The sequence below is a fragment of the Acanthaster planci genome, linkage group LG09 (assembly GCF_054643075.1).
Source record: "Acanthaster planci isolate LZ-2023a linkage group LG09, COTS_SCS, whole genome shotgun sequence".
In the NCBI taxonomy this organism is placed as follows: domain Eukaryota; kingdom Metazoa; phylum Echinodermata; class Asteroidea; order Valvatida; family Acanthasteridae; genus Acanthaster; species Acanthaster planci.
In genome coordinates this window covers 16,395,312-16,408,191 of record NC_141785.1, presented here as the reverse complement: position 1 = coordinate 16,408,191, position 12,880 = coordinate 16,395,312, and the positions used below count along the sequence as shown (strand labels likewise).

General features: G+C 40.6%; 1 protein-coding gene across 10 annotated transcripts in view; it reads right to left on the bottom strand.

Moving 5' to 3' along the window:
- Positions 1 to 2,500: 2,500 nt before the first annotated feature.
- LOC110984848 (uncharacterized) overlaps positions 2,501 to 12,880 on the bottom strand; it is a 49,323-nt gene continuing 38,943 nt past the window's right edge. For all 10 annotated transcript variants that reach the window (XM_087140658.1, XM_087140657.1, XM_087140652.1 and 7 more), the window contains 10 exons: positions 12,691 to 12,816; positions 11,797 to 11,916; positions 11,127 to 11,258; positions 9,687 to 9,794; positions 9,180 to 9,293; positions 8,830 to 8,940; positions 8,377 to 8,496; positions 7,764 to 7,871; positions 6,299 to 6,412; positions 2,501 to 4,350 (listed from right to left, as the gene is read on the bottom strand). In XM_087140658.1, coding sequence (XP_086996784.1) covers positions 4,187 to 4,350; positions 6,299 to 6,412; positions 7,764 to 7,871; positions 8,377 to 8,496; positions 8,830 to 8,940; positions 9,180 to 9,293; positions 9,687 to 9,794; positions 11,127 to 11,258; positions 11,797 to 11,916; positions 12,691 to 12,816 — 1,217 coding nt within the window. In that variant the 3' untranslated portion in view covers positions 2,501 to 4,186. The remainder of the gene's footprint in view (positions 4,351 to 6,298; positions 6,413 to 7,763; positions 7,872 to 8,376; positions 8,497 to 8,829; positions 8,941 to 9,179; positions 9,294 to 9,686; positions 9,795 to 11,126; positions 11,259 to 11,796; positions 11,917 to 12,690; positions 12,817 to 12,880) is intronic.

Below are 12,880 nucleotides of genomic sequence, written 5' to 3'. Positions count from 1 at the left end.
CACAGTTCTATCCATAGTTACGCATCACTGCACTTTCTATTTTTTTCTATTCTTCCTCCGGATGACGTTTACCGCCCAGTTCTTTTCAGTTCACCTCCCAAATGCAAAAGAGGAAATTTATGATGCAAATCCTCCAACAATAGATGTTTTCTTCTGTAAATATAGATCGAGCAAAGCATTGCCTGATACCGGCTGTGGGTGTGTGACGCGGCGAAGGTCAGTATAAAGAGAAAATATAATTTTTGTTGAATGGGAGGGGGTTTGTAAGATTCTTGACTCACTGTTGGGGAGTTGTCTATTCATTGGGTGGACGTTACTGAAATTCGGTGAGTCATTACATAGGATAATGCACAGCTATTTTTTATATTAGTATTCTTAAACCCACGGCTAATTTTTGAGTATGCGCCTAAAGTTGGGCTAAATGGGCTCTGTTGTATTAATTTTCTTCATTTAGATTTTATAAATGTCACATTACGAAATTCGAAAACAAAGGCACAGATATCTCTTTCGGTTAATTTTTCGGAAATGACAATGAATCTTATCATGCCAATTGAAAGAGAAGAGTTGTTCAGCAGTGGGAAATGCAATTTAAGTTTTGTAATGAAGAGGACCCGCTTGATTTTAAATTTATGTCATTTCAATTTCCCGCGAGGAATGGCTACAATTGAAGCTTCATTTTCACCGTTTTAAAATTACCTTTCACGATTTCGCATGTATGAAATCCTGCTAGGTTGCCATGTATGTCAATATCCACACAAACCGTACACGTTTAACGCCCCTTTATGCTATGTTTTTTCAATATCCAAGAACAAAACTGGGCGTGTCGTGATCACACACCAGAGCACTTCTCATGAGGGGCGTCGCACAGCGGCATGGCTGGGGGCCATGGGGGTACATGCCCCCTCCCCATGAAAAATCATCGCCCCCACTTGCATTTCGGGAAACCGAGATGTGCATGTAGGGCCCATTATGTCCAACATCCGGACAGCCCCCCCCCGGTGCTCACCGCCGCTGGCGTCGCTACTGCTCCAAGCCTCACACCACTGACCAACTGCACCCGCAACCAACCTCAAATGCTAAATACTGTCCTTTTTCGGTCCCCGGTTAGGAGTCTAATGTCTTTTCTTTTCTTTTCTTCTTTTCAACAATCTGGAAAAAAGACAACTGAAAAGACTGCACTCCAGTACAGTTTTTAAATGAAAGGCAGTGTAACCGAAGATTGGTTTGCCTCCACTCAGTGGCACAGGTTCCACAGTCTAAGGGCCCATCACCACGCGGTGTACGTCTTTTTCATTTACCTACCATAAAACAGCAATTGAAATAAAGCGGAAACTTATTTTTGTTGACACCAGACGTCGTCAGGTTGAAGTTTCAACCACATTTCATAGAAATGATCCTATTCCTGACCACGGCATCCAGTCTTCTATTTCATAAACCATAGATCTCGTAATGGAGTACCGGTATTCTGTCTGAGGCGCTTACGGCCGTGGAGATGCAACGTAATAACGCATCGGCCAAAAACCAAAATCTAGACACCAAATTGAGACAAAAATTTGAGGGTAAAAATTTGAAAACGGCGGAACGGTAAAAACTGACCATAAATCAGTGGCGAAGTGGGGAATGCCACAGTGGTAGTACAAGGAGCTGGACAGTTTTGTCAGCTTATACAGATGTTTTCTCGCTTTCCAGTTCTGTGATCCGCAATTTAACCAAACGGCCACCCAGGCAAATGTGGACTGGATTTCCAGAACCTGATTTTGTACGATTTTTCTTGGAATATTCATTCGAAGGTTTTCCGTCCACCTCTAAAACTGAACATTTCTTGCCATGTACCAAAGGGCCTCTACAGGGACAGTGCAAAGTGGAAGGAGAGAGAAATACATTGGTTACTGATAGCAATGCACCGGTTGATAAATCATGAATGATAATTGAAAAACTGAAATTCGAACGGCTAATTTTCTAATATAATTTTACATGTTCAGGGATGTAAAAAATAACGGAAAGCCAGAATGGATGGAGGAAATAGACAGGATTGTTTCATCATTTTATTTCCGATATTTTTTTTATTGAATGATGCATGCATTTTATCTTGTATTTCACTGCAGATACCTCTTGTAGTCCTGTGCTTCACTTCTTTTGTTTCGCCTCAGGTGTGAACCGGCCTTTAAGAGTAATCATGATCTAAAATAAACTTGAAAATATCTCCAGAATGTTCACAATGAATCTTAGTGCAAGGCGTAAGTCTCGTGCCGTCGGGTTGGTTCAATAGCTTCACGAGAAAAAATAGCGAAAAAGAAAGGGAAGGGGTAAATTTAAAAAGGAACACCCCCGGTAGGTTGATGGGTATGTTAAAAAAAAAAAGGAGGAAACCAAAGCCGCGAAATTCGCGCTAAAATTCGTTGAGCAGCGTCAAAATCTGCTACTGGTGACAAGACGCCATGCGAGGTCCAGTGAGTAAATTTAATCACTGAACTACAAAAGACAGCCACAACACGAACAGTTTTAGAAACAAACTGCTTTTATTGAATTATTAATTCACTAAATACCCAAATAACTTGAAAGACTTCAGTTTTGGAAAGACAAAATGCATCTGCCAATTTTAACAGATATTCAATGAAGGTTTAATTGAAAGCGCATCGGAGGTTTGTCAGCTTTTGTTTTGATTTGCTTTTAGTAATAAAAGTTTACATTTAATCGTAATAACAAGCAAACGACACAAATAAAATGTTTCACTTGTTTCATTGAATTAACATGGCCCAAATGAGAAATATATGTTAGATATTATTAAACTAATAAAACTTTACAAGGGTATTAATTAGATATTTCATGTTAGCGTACTTCATACAATTTGAGTGACTGCAGGACTTATTTGTGATAAATTTCAATAGTACAGTAATAAATGTGACAGTGTTGGCCATTTGGTGCTTTTGCAACACCAAACAAAGAAACTCCTTTCAACCAGTTGGTTGAGGAATGAATTCTTGGAGTTTGGTTTCAGACCTTGCAACGAGAATAAGAAAAATGACATCCACAAGTTTCATATATACCTACACTACCTTGAAAAGACGTGTCCATACCTTCTTTTGATTAGCCTCATGAACACCCCCTAAAGGATTCTTTCGCAGTATAGCTTTGACATTAACAAGTTTGAATTTCATTATGCTACCAAAGTTCCCTCACTTTAATTCAATGTCTTAGATGTATCAACAGTAGGCCTACTTCTTCAGATCCCTTAGATTAGTCAAACTTTACATACTTGTCTCATTGTACACTTCTTATCAAAATCTAATTTACAATAATTATGATTATCTGCTTAACAGTACAAAACACCAATGCTGATAAAGAAAATGTATTTAAGTACAAGAAAATCACAACATCGAAATTTAAGTGCTTAAAATTTCTTATTCCATCTCAGTAATATATAAAAAGTTTGAATTTGCATAGATACGAAACATCTGCTTTACTGATAGCCAGTAAAATTTCTGACAATGAATTCAGCTTTTCAATATCAACATTTAAACCCTGTGCCTTAACATTATCTATCAAAACATTACATATGCTACATGCTAAACTTACTTAACAACCACTTACTTACCCATTTAATGCAGAGCGAAAACGGTAGGTAAAATTGCATTTCAACAAGCTGATATCTCAGCTTTTTAACCGTTGTTGTTTTTCTTCTTTTTTATTTAAAGATAGGCACTAAAAATACAAATGAGGAAAAGATCTACATACAATGAATAACAAATTGGAAGTAACATACCATTCAAAGCAAAATGTTGTCAAATAAATGGACAGCCAGGATTCTAGAAAGCTGAGATAATGCATTAAGAATGTGTCTGGGGCCCGGCAATAGAGCTTAGTCAAGCCGACTGCTTGCATTGCAAGTTGTAAGACTGGGGGAAAACATGCTTTTCTGCGGAACACGTGATGAGTTACAACATGTGGCCTGGCCAGAGGCCTTATTCAGATAAAGAGTTTGAATGCACATTGGCCTTGGACAACCTGCAAAGGGTGGTTCCTTTAAGATTCCCACCATCCACATGACTCTGAGTGCACATGCATTTGTATTACAACTTCAATGCAACATATTTTGGGTCAAATGCACGGTCAAGGCATTACTACCTATACATTGCAAACAGACTAAGGATATAGTGCCTAGGGTTTTAACTAAGGAGGAGAGACATTAGATGACTATTTTTTTCTTGTCGTCGTCATGACTACGATTCATGGTGCAGATGACAATAACAACAAAGATGACGAAGAGGACTCCGATCAGGCAGATGAGCGCTATCCACCAAGGTTCCAGCAAAGGACCTGTTTGGGGTTGGTTTTCTGGCTTATTCTCGGCTGCAAATGAGAAAAACAATGATTGCTGCAGCTCAATGCTTGTTCATTTCAAATGCTACGACCGTGCATCACCAAATGGTTACTCCATACAGGCCAAGGCATTGTGGGTAACAAGCTATGTCACAAGCTGCAGAGAAAACTTTGTGACAACATGAAAGGCAGAATGCATGTCACATGTTAAACTGCTAAGCTTGTTGCCTTGAAAAGGATTCAAATTTAAATAGAAGATGTCAAAACTTTCATTGTATTTTTTTATTCACATTAGATTTACACTGCAGGTGTAACACAGCAATACAAACTCGCATCATCAATGAGTTTATCTTCTTTCCAAACACCTGTTGAACAATTTTCAACGTGTAATGAAAAAGAACAAACACCCTACTGGTACCAGGTGAATACAAAAAGACTGAACAAAGAAACAACAAGAACACTATCTAGGAGGTGTGGGATGAAGAACAGGAGGGAATGGAAAGTTGGAAAATTGCTAAAATGCAGCTTCAGACTAAAATATTGTTGAAAGTTGAGCAAGCTATTCCCTCAACATCGTAAAAACAAAAAAACAAGGACTTACAAAGAAAGCTTCTACTGCTTTGCATTTTGAGCTTAATCTACCATGATTGCTTTGACAGCTTAGAAGGTAGCATTGGTAAGCATGTATGTATCGTAAGTTGGAAAATTAACTGGACTTAAATGGGGGAATAAATTCATTTCAACCTGTGATCGATCAGAAGGGACCAAGTAGTCAAGGAAAGGGAATATAAATGTTCTGTGGTGAAGTAGTCAATGCTTTAGGACTTCACTTTTGAGGAGGTACAAATCAAATCTCAGAAACTCTAAAATTGCACTTATATGTCCCTCACCCTGACACTAAATGAAGTAATTTTCAAGGAAGTTAACTGAATTTGGGAGGGTTGCAGGATTGCATAATGGGAGGGAAAGGGGGGGGGAATTGGGCAGGAAGGTGAAAGTGCAAACCATTCTGCAAAATTCCCGTTGTGTGGCAGTAACTATATCAGCTTCCTAAGCTGGAGATGAGCTTGCCCAGCAGAGATGGAAGTTGCCATATCATGCGGGACCAAAGCTTGCCTCTCTCGATGAGGTCATGGGAAAAGGGATTTGGGTGCAAGGGTTTGGGATTTGGGGAGCAGGACAGCAGGGCTTATTTGGGAGGGGGGAGGGCAAGGTTTGGGTACAAGGAAGGGGTTGGTTTTATAGGCCAGGATTTGGGATGAAGGGGGTATGGAGGGGGTATGGGACTGGAGTTATTAGGACCAGCCCAGGATGGTTTTTGGGGGTAGGGAAGGGTTTCGAGCAATGGGCAAGGTTTGGGGTAGAGGGCAGAGCATGGGGTGCACAGCATAGGCTCGAGGCACGGGTAAAATCTTTGTCTGCAGCTGAGGGAGGACTTGGGTTTGGGGCAGGACTGTGGGTGCCAGGCAGGGCTCGAAAGTGTACTGGTATGGGTGTAAGGAAGGCTTGTGGGGCAGAGAACAGGGCAAGTGGGAGTAGAAGGGTGGAGGATTCACAAATGTTGTCATACTCCTATTGAAGACAGAAATGAAAACGCACATTAAGCAACTGACAACACTGACAATCTACTGAAAAGCAGACACAATGCTTCCACAGTATAGTATTAAAAGCCGAGTGCACTACCTTAATATGTCACCCATGCCTATTTCATTCAAGTTCAAACATTTTCTTGAAAATGTTTGAATGTAACAGGCAAATTCCAATTTCCAAGCTGTATCACCAAAGAATGGCTACACTCCATGAAAAATTGTTTTACCATCCCTTTTCCAATAACCAGTTTAAACTATGCGCACCCATTTGTCATGGAAGGAGTAATGGGAACTACATTTACGCAAAGTAAAAGCAGAAAACAAATCCAACACTGCACAATTAAGCAACGGAGACAGGTAAGCTTTTATTCAACCGACAAAACACCTACAGATTTCACATTTGGGCCCTGTGAAGAACTCCTTGCAGGCACACAGATACTTGGCAACCCGATTCACACAGACTCCACCATTCATGCAAGGATTGGAGGCACACTCATTCACATCTGGGGGAAAAATGATGATCAACAAATCATGTAGTTAAATTTTCTATCATGAATATTTCTGCCGTTTCATCATCAAAAGGGTACCTCATAAAGTCTAAACTCTAGTTTCACGTGGGGGTTCTGAATTTTGTTGTAAAGAGTAAAATTACAGAGTCTTGCAAAAACAATGTCTGCACTACAATTGCCAGCATTTCTGATTGTCAGTGAGCATGATGATGTTTTTGTTTCTGAGGTTTGTTCACACCGTATATCTTCTGCCAATGAAGTAGGATAACAAAGAGAAATGTTTAATCCAACAGTCCTCAACCCTCCCATTTCAATATAATTTTACATACACCCTAGAGGATTAGGATTTTAGATTAGCAACAGGTCGCAGGAAATGCACAGTCATTGGTGTAACTAGGGCTAAATTTCTGGGTGGGGGGAGTCTGGGGTGCACACATTTTTGAAGGGGGCACCACAAGAAAATAAGCTGCAGCTGTATCACAACGGAGATAATTCACAGATTTCAAATGGGGGAGGGGGCACAAGCATGGCCCCCTACCCGTCAATGCCTATAATCAAAGTATCCTCTAATGGCACTGAAATGTGGGCCAGTGAGGAATGTAGACCATCAGCTAGCTGCACTGGGTAGCATACTTAAAAGGGAATAAAAGTGTGATGGAATGGTTTAAAACTAGTATGCTTAAATCTAGAAAGGGGCCTGGGGATGAATATGCAATGACGGAGTCGAAGATGCAAAGTATGGGATGAGATGCAGTGGGGCCACTGTAAGGTAGGATTTTGGCCTTATGAATTACGGGAACATCGCTTGTAATGCACATGCTGGTCGTGACAATGAGGATGTTAATTATCATGAACGAGGGACAGAGATTAAAAACTCTCATTTTGAGACAGATGATCTGCTGCTTGGGGAAAAATCATACACAGCAAGCATACAACCAAGACATCCAAGAAACCTTTCACTAAATTTGAAATCAAATTTAATGATGCTTGAAAATGTCCAAATTCAAAGCGCTTTATAGTATTTTCTCATGGTCCAACTTTTCTGCACCAACCATGTTTCTAATCTCTGCAATTTTACTTTGAAAAATATTGAATGGAAAAAAATCCAAAGTAGGTTATGCCATGGTTACCATGTGACGAGTTTGAAGTGAAAAAAATATTAGAATGTCTTAAGACTGTTGCACCTTCTGGCAAATAGTTGATTTTGGTATCGTATAACCATGGAGATATGTTTACTAGCTCCATGGTATAACTGCCTAGCATTTATATTTTTCTTGTCCTTAGCTGAGATACCCCTTTCAGAACCCAAAGTCAAACATGATGCAGTGCCATAGGCATTAATTACCATCAGCACAGAGAGGCCCTTCATAGCCTGGCTGGCAGAGACACCTGTTCATGGCAGGCTCGCATGTTGCTCCATTTTCACACCTACCATTCAAAGTGCCACACACTTCTACAAAACGGGAAAGGTAACAAGAAAAGGTGCCAGTGCAAAGCCAACAATACAAAATCTTCTAATTATGTGGAACTTGGTCATCAGATTTTTTTCTTTTTAAATCAATAATCCAGCTACATTGTCACATGCACGAAAATCTAGATAACTTCAAGTTCTCCAAACCTATTTCTAGTGGCCACTGGTATATCTTATGATTTAATTCCCAGTGCTCTGCAATTATTACGAGGTAAAAACCCTCACTGAGGTAATTTATTTTAGTTGCATTGGTCTGAATAATTCCTAACCCCAAACCTAATTTCAACCTGCCCAAGTTCTTTCAGGGTTATATATTATAATCACACTTGAAAACACGTGAACTGATTGGAATCTGTCACAGACAAAATAGCACAGCTTGATTTCTGTTCTTTTCAGTAATGTTACTAGAGGTTTGCAATATCAGTTATTACAATAACAATATTCCAGACCACAGAAATACACTTGTAAGGATCTGGCTGATTCTCACCAGTCCGGGATTCACAATTTCTCCCTGTGTACGTGCTGGCACAGAAACACATGTAGTTGTTAATCAGATCCAAACAGCTTGCGCCATTGAGACACTGATCACTAGCACAGTCATCGATATCTACACAACGTGGGGAAAATGGTCAGTAGTTAGCGACTTGCACTTTACACACCAGACTCATATTATCTCAGGACAAGTTAACTGCTCAGTTTTCCTCAAGTAACCCCTGGACTCAGAAAAAGTTAGTGTCTAGTGAAGAGGAAAACACCAGGCAGTCAATCACACTCGACTTAAAGTTACAACCACTGTCTCGGTAATACCCAAATGTCAGTGAGGACAGGCATTTAAAGTCAAAGGTTGGCAAGAGTGTGCTTTGGCACACACATATATTGGACTCCTGTTTTCAATGTACAATTCCAATTCTGTGGAGAGCTGCATATCGTACTGACTTACTGTTTGTACACAGCGGCCCATCAAATCCAAGGACGCACTGGCAAGACCCCAGTCCCATCTGGGTCTCAACACAGGTCCCTCCATTGTCACACGTGATGAGTTCACAGGGAACTTCAGAGAAAATGATATATATAACCAGACGATTTAACAGTAACAAATCTGCTAATCCACAAGCTAATGATACAACTGCTTATCATTCACTCTGGTTTACCAGCAGACATGAAAGAGGGTTATTCTTAAATTCCCACTTTGTTTTCCTTGCACGAGCGAGCAAACAAGTAAACAAGAAAACACAACGAAAGGTCTCGTGGGCACAAGCATACGCTCATTCAAGTTGTAGATGGAATTACCTCTCTCACAGAGCAGTCCTGTGATTGCTGTCGGGCACGTGCATTCAGCTTGGCCATTCATAACTCTGCAGGTGCCTCCATTTTGACACGGCATGTTGTCGCATGTTTCTGGAGCTGAGGAAGACCAAAATGTCAAGTACAAAATGCAAACCAGAACTTCAGGAAAAAAAGCTGCCATATCAAACTGTTATCTACTTGTATGAAATACAAGCAGATAACAAAGATATTCCAAGATATTTCTTGGACGAAATATCAAGTAGAATAAAATGCCTAAGTAAATCCCTGCCATCTGAATGGTTAGTCGTTGATGATATCATGATGATGTGTACAGGAAGTGGGCCCAGCCACGGCTCTTCACACTAGCAGCTGCTTGTAGGGGGAGAGCCGGTTGGGCCTCCCCTTCTGGGCCATGCCCTACATGCACAAGGAGTGATTTTAAGATTTTCATACAAGCAAACACAGCACCATTTGCAGTTGGCAATATCTCGTTAATTGACAACAACTTACTGAGTTGGCAACGGTCTCCGGAGAATCCTACTGGACAGCTGCAGGTAGCCTGGCCTCCACTGCTCACTGTGCAGTTTCCTTCATTCACGCAGTAATTTACACAGATATCTGGACAGATATATTTCTCAGTTTAGGAGGTGCAATTTAGATAAGACTCACCACCGTAAATGTTGCCTAATATGGTTAAAATCTCGCCAAATTTTATCCTCTCTTTCACAGTCTCACATTTTACATTCATACATTTTCCAGGCCCCACACCTCTGGCCACAATTGTTTGTGCTTCAAAGCTGCAACAACGAAATCAATATGATTCCAGCCTCGGATCCACAAGACATGCATGGATAGTTCATGATAACCCTACTAAAAATGGCCTATTCAAACCATTTGATTTTTGAATTGGATTTAATTGGAATGAATTGGTTCCAATTGGCAATAAATTGGTGCTCAGTTGGTTTCAGTTGGTATGTTTTCTCTCCCATTTACTTTCCTCCATCAATTGGAGATTTCAAAAAGTGGGACGCAATTGGTTTCAATTGGCATTTTTTTCTTTTCTGTTTACTTTCCCCAATCAATTGGAATTTCAAATGGGTATCAAATGGTTCCAATTGGTATGCTTTCCTCTTTGTTTTTTTCCTCGATCAATTGAAAATTTCAAATGGGACGAAACTGGTTCCAATTGGTTTGCTTTCAGCTTGTTTCCCGCCCATCAAATGGATTTTTCAAATGGGACTCTATTGGTTTGAATTGGTATTGAATTGTTTCAACTGGTTCTGCAGTTGGTTACAGTTGGATTGTGAATTGGCATTCAAGTGGTGTCAATTGGTTTGAAATGGTCCAATTGACCCAGAAAAGGTCTGAATTTACTATTCAAACCAATTGAACCCAACTGGGTTCCAACTGATTCTAAGCAAAACCAATTGGTTTTGTAATGATGGTTATTGAATTGGTAAGTGAATTGGATCCAATTGGTAAGTGAATTGGATCCATTGGGTAAGTGAATTGGATCCAATGGGTAAGTGAATTGGTCTCGATAGGTAAATGAATTGCACATTTTCAGTAGGGAAGTAACAGATTCCCTTTTTGTGTAATTCAGGAACCAGGATTAGAGGCCATTACTGCGGTGGCACTGCTGCTTATGGGCAGGCAGCACACGTGCGTTACATGCCTCTTTGACCAATAGGGAGTCTTGATTTGTAAAAGGCGTGTGCACATCAGTCTTATGCACGCTCATGTGGGTGCCGTGCCACTGCACTTATATCATTTCCTGGAATTGGTCTACACTGTGATGTCTCTACTGCGATGATCAATCTGTGTGAATTTTCATTATCAGAGAGCAGCAGGTTATGCAAATTCACCTTAGATCTAGTTACCTCTCAAACAAAAATGGCACAAAAAAGGAAGGAGCACAATGCCCATTTTAAGACAGATATCAAGTCTTACCTGTCTCACATCGATCTCCAGAATGGGTGATGGGACAAGTGCACTGGTACACGGGCATGGCACCAGATCCTTGAGGTAGGACCGTGCAGGTTCCATTATTCAGACAGTGTGAGGGCGGGCACTGGCCCATCTCTAAAAAGTAGACAAAAATGTAGGTGGCACACCGGTAAACAATAAACTACAGTTCACTTTAAAATCTACATTAATGAAGGCCAGAAACTAACTTGTCAGAATGTGTGCAGTGCCAAGACGGCAGATTTACAAAAACAATTAAAAAGTTTGGCAAGGAAAACTAAACGATCAAATAATGGATATGTAGTTGACCAGTCAGGTCTCAGACTATGTGTAAATAAACAATTAACTTTTCATACATAAAAAATTAACACAGAATCAAACTATTTGAGTGACTAAATTAACCAGTAATGACTTTTAGAAAACAAGTTATGCATTATGCTTTTGGAGTCTTGCAGCACTGGCTTCCTAGTTTCAAGAACGTACTGGCAAAGTGTTTTGAGCTGACAGCACAACTCTTTGAAGTCACGTAAAGGAATCATATTAACAGCTAAGTAAATAAGACATCTGCATCCATTTGTCCACCATGTTTGACTCCACTGAATTCAGGTGGTGTCACAGTGTACAAGAGATTTCTGCAAAGCAAATCTATGCCTACCAATCTCACAGTTTGTGCCTTCAAATTGTGGCAGGCAGGTACACATGTAGTCTTCGGGTGGTCCGAGGACCAAAGAGCAGTTTCCACCGTTCACACAAGGATTAGGTCTGCAAGGAGTAGCTGTGGAGGCAAGATGGGCAAATACTGTGAAACTGTTTGCATGAACACCAATGATGTACTTAAAACAACATTTGCAAGGTATAGTTTACAAATATTGACTGCTTTAGTAAAAGTAGCCTCCCGAGGTGATCCATGGAGCATTCTATTTTCCTGAGGCAAAGCCGAGGGAAAATAGAATGCTCCATCAGTCAGCGGGAGTTAATTGCTGTAGCAGATGAATGGCCCAAATTGAAACCAAAATTTTACAGACTTCTGCATCGCCCAAAGTTTCTCCTTTTACCAATTCATGGTAAAAGGTTTTATACTCGGCAAAGGGCTATTTGATTAGAGCTGGCATGGTTGTTGAGTAATGAACTGGTCAAGGAGACGCTGTGTCCAGAATTCTGGGTGGGGGGTAACCAAGCAGGGGGGAAGCTTAAGAGTGCCAAAGCTGGATCATCATCATACATCCTTATAGTAGCTCAACCATATGGGGGCCCCTTGTCTCTTAAAGCATGCTTGAAGTAAGCATGTGGTTACCTGGTCAAAGCCAACCACAGAGTTAACAGAGGAGATTTTCCTGCGACAAAATTTTGATTTTTCTGCAACCAAATTTTTTGGAGTCTATCAAAGCTCTAACAGGGCCACTACTTAATTTCTGATGCCATCACGAATCGCGGAGATTTTCACCGCACTCACTGACGACCAGCATTTTTACTGAAACCACTCTATGCTCCGCTGTGAGTAAGCAGACGAAGACGAATGGGTGCAAAGATAAAAAAAAATCTAACTTACGGATCACAGTTTCACAGTTATGCCCTGTGAATATATCTGTGCAGGTGCAGACGTAGCCATCAGTATCCGTTGAATCTTCAGTGCAAGTGCCACTATTTAAGCAGGGGCTGGAGGTACATGGGCGGTCTAGTGTGAATTAAGACAGGTTTCAAGTGCAAATGTCAATATCGGCTATTTGGGCGAGGGTTTA